The 16188-nt window shown below is 38.8% G+C and overlaps 1 protein-coding gene across 24 annotated transcripts in view; it reads left to right on the top strand.

Moving 5' to 3' along the window:
• The window catches only part of kcnma1a (potassium large conductance calcium-activated channel, subfamily M, alpha member 1a), a 130497-nt gene that overhangs the window by 21020 nt on the left and 93289 nt on the right, over positions 1-16188 (top strand). For all 24 annotated transcript variants that reach the window (XM_047812576.1, XM_047812577.1, XM_047812587.1 and 21 more), the window contains exon 2: positions 10847-11002. In XM_047812576.1, the coding sequence (XP_047668532.1) occupies positions 10847-11002 (156 nt within the window). The remainder of the gene's footprint in view (positions 1-10846; positions 11003-16188) is intronic.

Below are 16188 nucleotides of genomic sequence, written 5' to 3'. Positions count from 1 at the left end.
AAACACATGCCATCATAACAGCAGTTTTTAAGGTTGGCATACCATCAGAAATTGAGTCCAGTTCTTAAAGGTTCTGTTTGTTTGGATGTGGTCAGTGTAGGCGCTTTTGAACTGAAGCAACATAAACTGAAGCAATGGTAGACTTGGACACAAGGCAGTAGCATCTACCAAAGAAACATTAGCCTGGAATAATTCACATCTATCTTTTTATAAATATTAAAAGGCTGCCAAATTCTGACATGAACCTAACAATAATATAAATGATAACAATACCAAAGACAGAATTATTGATGTGACTTTTCACAACGTCTATGTCCGGTTGAGTGGCTTTTCATATTTCACATAAAGTCCTTCAATAAATGAAATATATAATGGACAAATTATAGTCAGGAGCCAAATGCCAGCACAGCATCATATATGATCTGTCACCTTTCTTATGCATGAACAAAAACAGTCCATCAATAGCAAGGTCACCTTTAAAGATATAATTGTTCAAAGGCCTTTAGTATAATATCATTGAGTGGGGCTTGCTTTTAGTTGTGGCAGTCCTTAAAAATTGATTGAAAGGTCATTTTAAAGGTCTTTTTATGGTCATTGATTGGCATAGGTCACCGTCAGTAAACGCTTCAGCTTTTTCCTCTCATGTCTTTAAGGACAGGGCCAGGTTAAACCCTCTTTGATGCTTCTCGCTTCTCATCATTTTCACTATTTCAGGCAGCAGATGACTGCAACACAGGTGTTTGGCTCATCTTAAAGGAATAGTAAAGCAGTCTAAACTCTGTCTATCCCATCTGTTACAACTGTGTGGGATTAGCACACTCCAGAATATTCGTGTTTTCATGTTCAGGAAAGGAACGAGCAGAAAACGTGTTAACTCAATGGTCACTGTATAAAGGAAGTCAAAGCGGCTGTTTATTCCTGTCATTTTGTAATATCTATGTGTAATATGGTAGAAATTGACACACTTAATAGCCCTATCTGTGTTCTACGTAGCATCATGGTCCTGGAGAAACGTTATCTCATTTCACTGCATACTGCAACAGCTATATATGGTTGAAATGACAATAAAAACTTCTTGACTTGAATTGATTTGACCTTGCTTTTTGTTTATGCTGTCTACATCTACAAAAAAAAAGACCACTGAAAGAATCTCTGAAAACATAATATACAGTAATATAGCTTTATTGTAGTGCTCTGTATAAATGTTTCATGTTAACATCTACAACTGTCCTTAGGCATATTCTGTAAATATGACATGAGTGGACAATTTTCATTTCCATTGTAGAGAAGAATGTTAGTATTATTGTCTGTGCTGATTGCACATATGCTACAGATGCCATATGTGGTCTGTTTCCTTAAGATGGCACAGCATTGTGGTCTTAAATGTGTAATTAGTGGAAAAGCTGATGTTTCAGCATAATTTTTCATTTAAAGTAAAAGTGGGATCTTGTGTATTAGAGAAATACAAAAAATCATTACAGTGGTCCTTTTCTCAGAATGTGTGAGAGGTGGTACATGTAATTAAAGCCCCTTGGGTGCCCTTTTATGTTTGTGGGCTGCTCATGGCAGAGCTATGGCAGTGCAGATGGAAGCGTCATGGTGAGGAGATTTGGACATCTCTGATACATGAGGGCCCTGATTTATGATACATAAATCAGCCCCTGACACACATCTAGCCCATCAAAAGATGTGAATCAATCCATGTGCACACACACACACACACACACACACACACACACACACACACACACACACACACACACACACACACACACACACACACACACACTGTTTTTGGGGGAATGCCCTTGAGAGGATTGTAGTTCATTGGTGCAATAAGAAAAATGGAATCATCCTCCAGGTTGGTGAATGGCTTTGGGAATAAGAGATCTGAGGTGAACACAATGGAGGAAAATAACATCATAGAGCTGACAACTATAGATTGCAGACTGTGAAAAGGAATCTCCTTTCTTTTCAAAATCATTTGTGTTTTCAGAGCCTATGCAAATAGGTTCAACCTGATTCCTTTTATGCATTGTGAAGATAGTGGTTGTGCATGTTAAATGAGATCGATTACATTTTTGGCTTTATATCTCTTGGGTAAAGCCTATTTGTAGTCTCTGCACTAACAAATAATAAACCACAATTAATTGTAGCAATTTTTGAGTGAGAAATTAGGTTCCCTTATGTCAAGTAGAGAACTGAACTCATAAACAATCACTGTATTTCAGGGCTTTCATTAGCTCTCAAGCCAGCCAGAATTTGTTGTGGCATGGATTCCACCGAATGTTGAAAACATTTCTTTGAGTCTGCTTCATGTCGATATGACGGCAGCACACAATTTCTGCACATTTTTTAGCTGCACTTTTATGGCGTGAATCTCCCATTCTACCGCATCCCAAAGGTGTCCAGTGAAGCACTGAAGATAACTGAACTCATTGTCATGATTATGGTCATGACACAATTGTGGTCATGAAGGGATGCACATGGACAGCAAAAATACTCAGATGTTGTGTGGTATGATGATTGATTGATATTTATAGACTAAAGTATGCCAAGAAAACATTTCCTACACCATCATACCACCTTCACCAGCCTGGACAGTTTGGGCTCATGGATTCATGCTATCAGTGCCAAATTCTGACCCTGCCATCTGTGTAGCGCAGCAGAAATTGAGATTCATCAGAGCAGTCTATGTTTTTCAATTCTTCAACTGTCCTGGTTTGGTGAGTCTGTGCCCACTGCAGCCTCAGCTTCCTGTTCTTGGCTGACAGAAGTGGAACCTGATGTGGTCTTCTGCTGTTGAAGCCCAACTGACTCATTACTGTAGCCTTCAACAAGGTGTTTCTATCCACAGAGCTACCGCAAACTGCATGTTTTTTCTTTATTACACCATTTTGCGCAAACTCTTGAGATGGTTGTTTGTGAAATCCCAGGACATCAGCAGTTATGGACATACTCTGGTCAGGGTCCTGATAGATCCAGTGTCTCTCCTTTGGGTTCAAGGCATCTAACCTAGATGGGATGACAGTGTCCATAGACTATGCACACACATTCATCCTCCTTGTTTTTCTGACTGTGGAAGCAAAGTGATGTACCCAGAGAAAACACAGACCAACTCAGGCAAACATGCAAAATATCACATACTGTAGACAACATCTCAAGCTCGGGATCAAATTAGAATCCATGGAGCTGTGAAGTGACATAACTACCTGCTTTGCCCGTGTCACCTGATCATTTTTTTTTTCATTTTAATCATGCTTATAAGCTTGCAGCATCTACCAAGTTACCAGACCTTTACACGCATCTCTCTTTTGCTTGTGTTTTTTCTTTCCTTTCTCATTTTCTTTGGATTATTCCTATCTTTTCCTATCCGTTTTACTGATTGAATTAAACGTGGGAAACTGAGGGCCACGGCACTTTAGGCATAATTAGTACAGCATGGTGTGAAACAGCACACTAGAATTTATTAAAGACTTCGGTCCTGCACATCATCAGAAGGCATTAGGATTATTAAAGCACTGCAGGCAGATGTCTATACCCTGACCTTGTCTAGCTACACCACTCTGAGTGAGGGTGTTTTGTCTGAGAGCACTAAGCCTGAAAATCTCCTCTTAATGGATGCAGTGTTATGAATTAGGTAGAGACATCTGTGGCTTCACACTAATGTACAGGCATTGTATCGCCATTCTCTAATGTGGGCTGTGTTTGTGTTTTGAGATGTTAAGGAATGACACTGTGAAGCAGATCTGCCTGTTGTTCAGTGTGTATTCCAATTAACAAAGGCTGAAGATGCAAAAAAAAAGTAGGTTCAAGAACCAGAGGAAAAAAAAAGTAAATTGGTTTAAATTAATGCACGCCATGCTAGACGGATTAATTAGCATACACGTGTATGGATACATTAACAAACCCGGGCAGAAGAAAGTGCAGCACAAAGCTGTTACATAGACCCAACGCTCTTGCTAACACAATCTACATTACACTGGAAAGGGATTTAAGATTCAAGCAAAACTCAGAAGTTTATACCTGAATATGCAGGAAGAGAACAACTCAGCATAAAGTCACAATGTTCAGCAAAGACTTGATGACTTTTGGTTGAGGTCACAAACACATTAGGGCTTCTGTATCCCTAGAGGGCTCGCTAATGGAGTTCCAATTTCTCCTCCCTTGTGAGTGTAAATTTACTGCATTTTAAATCACCATACTTTGAAGAATATGTTTTGTGATTTGGCTTCATGTTTTTTGTATTCTCAGCAACTCGACACACTGCATACAAATACATAATACACTACAGGAATAACACTTTTTTCAATCCGATTCAATAACATCATTTTGACATAGTTTTATCTCACAGCTTCTAATATAATAAACATGAGGTTCCCATGAGAAAGATTTACAACACAATATAGTGCACATATGAATGTAATTGTTTGTAGGCTACATGTGAAATGTGGAAATCATGTCATGTAGCTCAGCCCAGAACAGAAAGTCCTCTTCCCATTAGTTTTAGCCTCTAGAGCCAGGTTGTAAATTTGATGCTGACTGAAGGTTTTCCCCACATCCTCTTCTCTTTTGGCGTCTTTCAAAATGCAGCACATTGTTGTTAGTCAGTAGCAGGGTTGTTACAGGGTGTTGTTTAAGAAGAGGCAAGATGAAAACTTAGTAACGATTTAGCATGCTGACTTTAATGGCTTTGTGGTATATATGGTGTTTGGTGCTGGAGAAATGTGATTAGATAATGAATAAGAGGCAGCGTTAGCAGGCATGGCAACCTGCATGCAGTTCTCTATACCTGTGTTTACATAATGGCCTTGGCTTGTCTTTAGATCCTAAACCTAAGGCGGTGAGGGGGTTATGTTGGACACATTCGGAATTCTGGGCTGTATAGGCAGTAAAAATAGCAGTAATTGTAAATAGAGTGGGATTACTAATAAATCTGGAGTAATTGTTAAAAAAAGGCAGGATTTTGTAGATCTTGTTAGATTTTTTTTTTTTGCTCCCTGAGGGAAGTTAAAAATAGGGCTTAGCATGGACTGCAGTTACCCCCAGCGATGCAAATGGAAGTGGCCGGAACAGCTGTGATGAAGCCGTGTCGTATTCAAGCAGTCTAGCTTACGTGCCCTGTTCTCTGATTTCCTTATTAGTGGATCTCCAGCCTACAGTATATTCCCCACAGCACAGTATTTATAAAGATTATAAGTCTGTCTTTCATATTCATGTATATCCTTTCTTTGTAAGTGCTGAATTGTCCTTGTGAATAGAGTAGAGGTCAGTGTCAGATTTTGGATGGAATCCCGGATACCCCATGTCCTGTCCTTGGCAGTGTATCTGAAGAGGATGCGACTGACTCATCCCTGGACAGGGGAGAACACTAAGCACTCTTTCACTAAGTGCTTTTTTTCTTTACAAGCCGAGTAACTCTTGTGATGCTCAGTGATGCTGCATGGGTGGTGGCTCGGAAAATGTGGCAGGCTTAACATGCCTTGGAGGAATACTGTGCCTCCTGGTAGTTTTTGTCACGCAATGCATTGCAAGAATAGGAAATGGATATAAAACTATCCATAAAATAAGCTTTTTCCTTCACCTGTGAATAAATAAAAACAAATAAAGGCTAATTGGCCAGAAATGTATTAGCTAGATAAACAATGAAAGCGGCCAAAAAACAAGGTCATTCTTGCTTCTCTCCATGCATTAATGAAGGTACACAGGAGAGAGAGAGAGTGTGTGTGTGTGTGTGTGTGGGAGAGAGAGAGAGAGAGAGAGAGAGAGAGAGAGAGAGAGAGAGAGAGAGAGAGAGAGAGAGAGAGAGAGAGAGAAAGTCTGTTTGGATAATGAAAAAGGCCAGAGTGAGGTTAAAGGCTTTGACATCACAGGCATAAAAATAGCAGATGGAGTACCCCATGGCATGCTGCCCCTGAGCCCTTTACTGCAAGCTGCTCAGACTAAGTAGAAATTGTTTCTTGTTTATATTGTTCTGAATCGGTCCAGCCATCAATGTGAGAGGACATAAATAATTCATGGATTTAGCCACGCAGCAGACCATCCACATTCATCTATACACTGCCAACGCTTTCTGTTGTTGTAACATTGCCTGTCAGGAGTCGTGATTGTAGCAGTTATCATGCAGCAGCCCTCTAATCATTCGCAAACATGATAAATGTCTATTGACTGAGCAGTACAATGACTTGTGTGAAGAAGATTAAATTAGATGCTCAGAAAAAACCCAAAGTGTCGCATTGGGAGTTGCTCTGGTGTTTTTGGCATTGCATGTTTTCTCAAAATGAACCTAAATGTACGTTTGATTTTTCTGTGAAGATATTTAGTTTTTTGTTTTAATCCATCTGCCTCAAATGACTCAATACCTTTGGGGGTGACTGTACTTATGAACTTTGTCAGTCTAAACATGGAAGAAAATGACAAAACCCAGAAGTCTACAATCATAACACATCATCACCAACTAACTGGGATACTGTGAACACTCGTTATTGATGGAAGCAGAACAGAAGAAGCAGGAAAGGATTTTTATGGCTCAAGCATTTATGTTTTGTCCTATTTTAATCAACAGCAAGTTCACATTTAAACTGTTTTATTCACACTTGACTACAGGTCGATGTTAGTAATAATTATACAGCCTGATAGAGATGTTATAAGTTAACTAGATGTTCATGCAAACTGTCTCTCCCTATATTGTGAAGATATTAGGAAGCTAATGAATATTAATGAAATGGTCTGCTTTTTGAATATTACAGGGCTCTCACGTTTTGAAGACAGGCAAGCATGACATCTCTAACCATCACCAATGAATGTTGTTGCGTTAAATCTTACCCATATAGTGCTATTTTCTTTTTTCCTCTTTTTTTGATTGGCTGATAAGTGCAAGGCTCGGACTGATACATTTTGGGTGCTGCGGCATATTAACTATATGATAAATAGTCAAAAAGTTTTTCTGCGTGAGAAATACGATGTGTGGCGGGAGAGCGTGATAAAAGTCCCAAATGCGTGACTGTCACTCTCAATGCGTGACACTCGACAGCCCTGATATTAACGACCAGTGAACAGCCTCAAATTCAGAAAAAGGGGTGTGTAATTTTCAGTATAAAAATCATAAAAGTTCACATTCAAGACACACTAAAGACACAAGGACTTAGACTCTTAGCTAAAAGTTTATTAGTTCATATAAATTGTATCCTATTTCATAGAAGGCATGCTGACCTTACATAATTATGCTTCAAATTTTTATTTATTTTTTTATATAAGTCCAAAGTTTCAAAGAATCTAAAGTTCTATATTAAGTTCATTAGCCACAAAGACATTTGACATAGTCTTCTTACATAAGGGTGCCAATAGTTCTGGAGACTGATGGTTGTGTTTTTTTTATTCTGGTACAGCTTTTTAAATGAGAAAATAGGAAATACAAAATAGGAGATGATTGAAAAAAAAAACAGGTTAGAGTTGCTGTAAGCAGGCATACACGTGGATTAAGGGTGTGTGTGTGTAATTGGTTATGTATTTTTACAAAAGGATATTATAATTATTTTTAGATAACACCCAGCCCTACTTAGTACTCATATTACATGATGAAATGTCGGGATCACTGGGGAGGGACATCTCCTCTAAATCAATACTGTTCTGTCTGTGTTCATGTTCACATTCACACTGGGATAATGTTGATAACGTCACAAGTGTTTTGGTCTTCGTTTTAATATTTGCCAGTATACTGTAATTTAAGGATCTGTTTATTGTACATAGTAAAAAAAAAAAAAAACACTACCCAAGGAGCATTGAGCAGACCTTTTACTACTAGGTTCATCAACACTGTTTTGACGTAAGTAATTAGCAGAACACCAGCTGCCTCCTTGGCACATCATTACAGAATATAATCCAGTTTCAGCAGAAAATCCCCATGTACCAGATCAAGTGTCAGCACATTTGCTGGGTCAGTGTTTGTGTATGGATATGTGCAGAGGCTAGTTAGTTTTGCTCAAATGCTGCATCTGGAGCAGCCATATAGTCTGTAATTATTTCTTTCGGTGTCAAGAAACACCTGACCTGTTGTTATGTACAGTAGTTATTTATTTCAGCAAGACTTGTTTATTTCTTTAAGTCTTTGCTGAAAGTGACTGATGGGACAAATGAGTTATAATCATTTATAAGATTTGCAACAAGAGTCTGTTCGATGAAGTGTGTAGCTGAAAATCAGCACAGCCCATTGTCCCTTTACTTATGATCTGTGAAGTACGAAGTACAGGGAAGGAGCGTCTCTGTAATCTGACTCACATGCACTTCAGTAATGCAACACTGCTGCCACATGCAGCAGGCAAGCAAAGTGCGTACCACACTAAAGTCCGAGCGTTAATAAAATGCCAGAGATTGCAGACAGTTGCTGCTTCCCAATTCGCATCCTAAATAGTATCCAAGATTAGAATTAGCCTTTCCTGAATCATAGTATGTTTAAATAAGTATCTTACAGTTTCCTGGATGGTTTACTATTTCCAGGAGATTATCAAATGTGGGTCTGTGGACACTTTCTCAGCTATTATTGACCACAACTCCTTGTGAGAAGGAGGAGGAGTTTTGCAAGCATGGCAAAAATGTCAAAAAATTAATCAAGGGATTGGTAGATTCGATCAGATTGTATACATTATATAATAAATAATGAACAAAGTAAAGCTGAAATGCACTGTGTACAGTAGTATTCGTAAGTTCCAGTACTTGCATACTTTTTGCTACACATTCAAAGTATGTAGTTTTTCTTTACAAAAAGAAAAACAATGAAATCAATAGGAGCTACGCGTCTCTATAACTGAAATGATGTTGTTCTCCATCAGCATTTGGTTGAGGAATTCTTTCCAAATGCATGAACACAAGTTTAAGTTTAAGCATTTGTCACACTTTACATATTTACAGAGAAACAAACAGTATGACATTTGATGACATATCTCTGGAATGAAACAAACTATCGTGCACACTTACATGTACACTGTCTGTTGCTATTCTGTGCAGATGCTAGTGGGTCTACTGGCCAGTCACCAGCTGATGATTTTTGTTAGGTTTTGCTCTTTCACCTGGGGATCAGGAACTGTGACAGTCACACTGATGTTTTTAATACATGTATTATATTCTCAACACTTCTGTTATACTGTAACACTTCTGCCAAAACTGCACAAAAGTATGGATAAAATAGCCATGAAATCTATCTAAATCTGGTCTCTTGCAGCTGTGAGCTTAGTATGTTCAGCACAACCCACATTCTTCCACATGTAGCTTGCAATAGCATTTTTAAGGGAACAAATTGAGCAAAAAATTCTTTAGTGCTGTTCAACAAGCTAGTCTGGCAGAACTGTGCAAACTAAAAGCTAATGTTGCTAATGTAATAAGGTTTTATTATGTCATTGAGGTGTGTTCAGGACTTGTTTAAATCCCACTCTCACTAATTCCTTAAGGAAATTTAAGTCCGCCCCTGCATGTACTTGTACCATTTTTCTCACAAACCTAATTGCTTCTATTTTCCATTTGCATTCACATTTGGATGTAGGACAACTATGAGGTTGTCTGTTATCCATAGCTGTGTATGGCACACACATTGCTTTATGTCAGGTAAAGACTATACTGAACAGAAGATATTGTAGGTCTTAAAAAAGCATATGTGATGGCTGTGCTTCTATCCACCTACCTGACTGGGAGTTATTGTGTACCTGCTGATGTAAGCCCAATATGCCGGGATGACTTCCTGAGCCTGTGAATCATAGCAGTGCTCTATATGGCCTACACTCTGCTAGGTGTGCTGTATGTGTTAGGCAGTGTGTGATCACACACACACACCCACACACACACACACCCACACACACACACACACACACACACACACACACACACACACACACACACACACACACACACTGGCCATGTGTTCAATAAACTTTAGTGTGAGTCATGGCCATGAAGTTATAAGGGTTTTTTAAAGCACCATATTGCATCCTTCTGTTTTATAGGATTAATAGATACACACACACACGCACACACACACGCACACAATATCATGTTAGTGAGATAATTTTTCAGACATTCTACAACATAAAATATAACTTTATAAAAATTACAGTGTGCTGTTCTTTGAAAACTAATATATTGTTGGAATCAGCAAGTTATTGTGGTATAAGAGGAATAAAACCCCATAGGAATAATCAACTTTTTTTTTCGACATCAATCCACATACAGTAGTTTCAGAGATGAAGCTTTTAGGTGTTTTCCTTTGTTTGTGATGTATCCTTTTTCTTAATACTAGACATGAGCATTAGTACTGACATCATGTGCAAAGTTTTTACGCTCATGGTTTGATGAGAAATGAATATAAAGAAGTGAACACATAAAGTGTACAGTCACATTTCTCATTTTAGTTATTTATTCCAGGAATGAGAGAGCATGGCTCGAAGTTTTGTTTTTAAAACTTGTATTTAGGTTTTTTTCTGTATAGGGGCTGACCAAATAACTTTTATGTTGCATGTGTGCATCCTTTATATTTGAAGATAAATCAGTCTTTTTCTTTTTCAACTGCCGTGAGACTGGGTTGACAGCACACAGCACGATATGGTGAAAAGACTCAACAGAAACAATGCTGCTGCCCCTTAGCACTTCTACAGTGTATTATATTCTGACTATTATATTTATGGTATTAATGAATGAAGTCAGGGAAGGTTTCTCTCCATCTAACCCTCTTTTAAAGTCAAACTATTATTTACTACACTAAGATATGTATGAAGAAGAAGTGCAGAAGTGTAAAATATAAAATATCTTGTATTCATTGTGATGACTTTTGTTGTTGTGTTTGCATGTGTGTTTCTGGCAGGAGGCCCAGAAAGTGAATAACGGGCAGGCAGATGGGCCACTGAAGAGCCAGGATGAGAAGGATGAGGCTCCAGCTAGTGAGGTGGGCTGGATGACCTCGGTGAAAGACTGGGCCGGGGTCATGATCTCAGCACAGACTCTCACAGGCAGAGTACTGGTGAGTGTAGAAGAACACGCACGCACAAACACACACACAATCATACACAGGCAAATCCAGCCTCAGCCAATCAAACTTACCACTTTCTATGAAAAACCTAATGTCCACTGATTACATTCTTGTCCTCATGATGGATGTATGAAATGAATCTTAGGTGGTTTAAGCTGTAACATGTCACTGTCTGAATGATAGTTTGGGAATTTAGACCGAATGAGAAGACATATTGGGTGGTCTTAGGTGGTCTAATATCTCAGCTAGTACAGCTAGCACCACTAGCATCACTAAACAAGTCAGAATGAATTTCTGAGGTTATTTACCACATAATGAAGATTGTTTAGTTTGACTTGACTGCGAAAATGAGAGCTGCTCCATTATTAAGACCTTGCGAATTAAATCTGGAAGGCCCTGTGCTTAGATCGACTCATCTGTGCCTACCAAGTCATCTGTGATATCTGATGTACCAAAAGGAATATGAGGCTGGTTTGTGGCATGTTTTTTATTGCATGTGCATTGTGAACACAGCCAAAGCAAGTGGCTGAGGATTCACACTAGGCCTGGGCTAATATTTCTGTCTTTAATGTTAGTCAGCTGCTCACACTAGTGTAGCCAAGATAGTTATATTAAACAAATACAGTAACTCGGACAAGTTCGGATGTTTTTGTATGGGAAAGGGATTTATTTTCAGAGATTAGTGCTAGTCATCACGTATAAATGAGCATCTTCCTTTTGCTTGTTCTAGCAAACTATAGTTCGATTAAGCAAACTATCGGTGTGATTTAGATTGTCAGATTATAGTTCCGATGTACAGAAATTTACAAATATTAACTGTCAAATATTAACAACACTTCATGAGTGTGTCAGTAAATCTTTAACTACCTGAGTGTTTTATGTCAGTAGTCCATCAAGAATTGATGCATGTAAAATTTTTACAGTGTAAATGTTATTGTGTTATTATTGAGTCCTTGTGGTTATTAACCTATTCGGCTTGTGACTTGAATTGGGTTTTTATTCCAAGCCCCAGTATCTGAAAAAGACTTACTCCAAGTTGGCTTTTTCAGTGGAAAGTGCAAGTATAAAAAAGTCTCTGGAATCAATAAATAGCCAAAATATTATGGTGCATATATTAATTAGTTGGATTATCGAATAAATCTGTACTGGGAAGGATTTATTTTAGAATAAAACGGCTCTGGATGTTAAAGATCTGAGAGCCCTGCTATATATTTTGCTGGTGATTTTCTTTGCTTTGATTAAATAATTACCCTGTTTAGTCTGTGATTATTCTGATACTTACAGTATATATTCATGCATATGATTCAGTGGATGAGCTGTGACACAAATGTCTGACAGGGTTCAGCAACTATGTAGAAATTTCAGCAAGATTTCAACACAATCCATCTGTACTGTCTGCCTGTCAGTTATTTTGCGCATGCACTGGCAGCCCCTTTATAAAGGTAGGGTAATAATGAACAGAAAGCATATCCCTAGTGCGATGGAGCAGGAAATTTTGTGAGAAATCTTATGAAACCATGTGGCAAAAAAAGATTTACATTCAACCAAAGCTTTTGGTTTGATCATGACTCATAATACCTTATACTAAAAGTCTAAGAAAATGGATTGTGCATTATAATGAACCCTAAGGGGGTTGAAGGGTTTGAAAACAGATCAGATCCACAAACACTCTGTGGAACAAAAGGCTGCACCCACACCAGCACTCTCTGGATCATGATGTTACATGATGATGCAGAGCATACATGCATACGTGGATGTTTTTAAAATGAGCAGAATTAGGGAGTGGTTTAGATGGATGTGCAGTCTGTAGAGAGCTGATGAATTGCAGGAGAGCAATTTTTAGTTGGCTTTAAAAACTGTCTGTTGTTCCTGGCCAGATGTTAAAAATACCAAATTAACACTGTTAGGAAATAGGTGAGACATTATGTTATCCATACTGCACATACTGTATATACTGTTTAAGATGTTTCGAATGAATTGGTGAGTGATTACACCTCGCTCAGTCATTCTCCTGATGCAGCTGCATATATTCAGTAAACTGTTTTATTAACCTGATGCCATGTCTGCCAGCATATATATATATGCTATATATATATCATATATAGCATGTGGGCATGCATGTGTTCGTTTGTATTCTGAAGGATATGGAAATGGTAACAATATGGAGGTCCCTGTGTCCTCCTTCACTACCTTCAAGCTGACCTTTCGTTTAAGAGAGGGCTATTTTATTTAAGGGCTGGGCCATCTCTCAGCTGTAATGTAATTGAGGGAGTGGGAGTATTGTGCTAAAGATGTGGCAGCACCGCAAGCATTATCCTCCTGACTGCAGATCCAGCTGGAGCACTTTATCACAGCCATAAATCATCTCCCAATCTTCTACCACTCTTTCCCTCCCTCTATTGCACACTGACCACTAAAGAAACAGAACAGAAGAAGTTCATAGCCACCTGTGGCCTGCCACATTATAATGGCTCATCTGGCCATCTTTAGCAAACAGTTAACAAATAAATTTGTGAAATAAAACTGACCCCTACACACACAAACACACGCACACACAGTATACATGCAACACAACGTCATATGGCCAGCTGTCCATCATATTCCCCATCTCCAGCTCTCCTAATGAATCAGGCTGTCAGCTAGCATGTGAAGGAGTGCTGGTATATGAATGATGAATGCTAAAGTCTCTTCCAAAGGACTGGTCAGCCAATCTAGATCTTTGCCTTCACTACCATGGAAGCATTTGGTAATATTTTTTTAAAATAGCCGAGCTGATAATATTATTCTGATCACTGCAGGTAGGCCTTTAGTAACATAGTGAGAGCAAATTTAGAGCACAGCATGTAAACACATGACATACATGTCATACATTAAATGGGAATCAGAATCAGTTTATTTGCCAGGCGTGCCACAAAGAATTTGTGTTATGCATGCATATAACAAGAAACATCTTATGGAATCTGGGCCACAAAGAATTGAGGCTGTTTTGAGGGCAAAGGAAGGCTGGGTTTAGTGTTAGTGTAGTGTTCCTAATAAACGGTTTGGTTAGTGTATTTTTTACAGTGAAATCCTGTACTGCGGTTCAGGTTTAATTGCAAAGTCTCCTTTGTGGTTGATAAGAGTTATCAATGATTTTTCACTCTGAAAGGACACTTTCATATGTCACAACCTCTTCGATTTATGTGAAAAAGCTTTTTCATCAGGCAGATTTTTTATTTTTTTTGCTGCCTGGAAACTATACTACATACTGTATAACATGCAACTCTTTCACTAACACCGCCAAGGGTAACATTATATAATTGTATTTATATGTGATTTATATTACATTTCATTAATAAAATGCATTGTATATAAACCACTGGGAAAGGTGGAAAAAATGTGTAAAGCTTTAAGCTTCCTCCCTCCTCATCACACCCTCACAGCTACTCTTTTTCACTCACTCTCTCTGCCTCTCTCACACAGTCCAGGACAGAGGTGGGACTCTGTGTGTGTGTGTGTGTGTGTGTGTGTGTGTGTGTGTGTGTGTGTGTGTGTGTGTGTGTGTGTGTGTGTTTGTGTGTTTGTGTGTTTGTGTGTGTGAAGCAGCATGAGAATGATGTGTGACTCTCTCCTTCTCGTACCATAGAGTGTTGCTGTTCAGTCCAACACCTTTCTCTCCTACTGTGATCTGAGCTACTTTATAAATTATACGCTTTACATACTTCATACACACCGAGGCACTGTGACTGCAATCATCATACACATACTATCAGAAGCAGCAAAATGTGGGTGTTTTTGTTTACATAATTGATGTAACTGTTAGCATCTATAGGTACTCTGTGGACTTATGTGTGTGTGAGAGAGAGAGTGTGTGTGGGTGGATGGATTCATGCCCTCGATCAGGGTTCTTCTGCAGCTTAAAATTGCAATGAACATTTCGTGTACGGTGAGCCTGGCCAGTAACCATAGAAACAGCAGTTTACCTTTGCTCCTGCGTGCGTTGTGCAGGAGTGCCAGGCTGTTTAGATTCTCAGAGAAGTTGAAGGCTCGCTTTCTGCCTCCTCCCTCCAGCCTTATAGCTTCCTTTTGCATAGAGAGAGTAACCTACTCTGGTCTGGACGGGTAGATAAGGGCATTAAGCTATGCATGTATAGTGATGCTGTGGCAAGTAAAGTCTTCAGAAATCAATTGCCCTCAGACAAGCCTCCCTTCTTTGTTCATTTGATTTGCTTGATGACTTTGTGGAATGTAAAAGATGAAGTGTTTCCTGAGGGAGTTAATTTAATTACAAAATTTATCTAAATCCACCTATAATAATTTCATGTTGTTAAAAAGGGAGCATCTCTTTCTGCTCGGCCCATGCCGAGTTGTACATGTCTGAGTACATGTCCTTTGTTTTTGTTGTTATCATGTGTATATTTACAGGCCTTCTCATGTGATGCTTTACATTATACATGTTACTGTGTCATTTCTGCATCGGTCATGCACAGTAATAACCAGCATATGGCTTGTCATATAGGTGTTATTATAAAGGTCATGCAGGATGAATATCACCTGTGACTGACAAGCACACGTTTTTTTGTTTTTGATTGTTTACTCTTTGCTTCTCCTGTGAAAGTATAAACAGGACACTCCATGATGACTAAGATGACATCCTACTTATTTTGTCCAGCTCACTGTGGTGCTAAAACATTAGCAAACCTAAATGAGACTTTAGCCTTGTCACAAAGGATTACAGATTGGTTGGCCTGGCTCGCAAATGTGATTTATCTCTGTGCACGTGTGGGGGTGGAAGGGATGAGAATAACAGCCAACAGGAAAACAGCCTAAGGCCTGAGCGTTGCTGGTCTGAGCACACTTGGGCTCTTTATCTGTGAAAGCTGTGCTCAAGATTTAAGCCATAAATTTCATGTTTCCATTGTCCATTAGCCAAAGAAAAATTTTGTTATCCAGGTATAAATGAGTAAATATTCCACTCTAAACAGTTTACCAGAAAACACATGTTGGCCATATTAAGGCCAATATTAAATATTTGTTCCTTTATTTAGCATAGACAGGAAGCCCCTGAGCCGGTGTGTTGTGACCATGGAACTCTCGGTATGAGACATTGGAAATCTTTGGCAATGAGAGAATAACATGATGTCTCAGCTCAAAGGGAGCATGACTAAACTTCAGCTGCAGACTGGCATGACAACAGG

Source organism: Tachysurus fulvidraco, chromosome 4 (assembly GCF_022655615.1).
Source record: "Tachysurus fulvidraco isolate hzauxx_2018 chromosome 4, HZAU_PFXX_2.0, whole genome shotgun sequence".
NCBI lineage: Eukaryota > Metazoa > Chordata > Actinopteri > Siluriformes > Bagridae > Tachysurus > Tachysurus fulvidraco.
The sequence above is the reverse complement of the archived record's forward strand: the minus strand, read 5'-3'. Positions and strand labels throughout refer to the sequence as shown.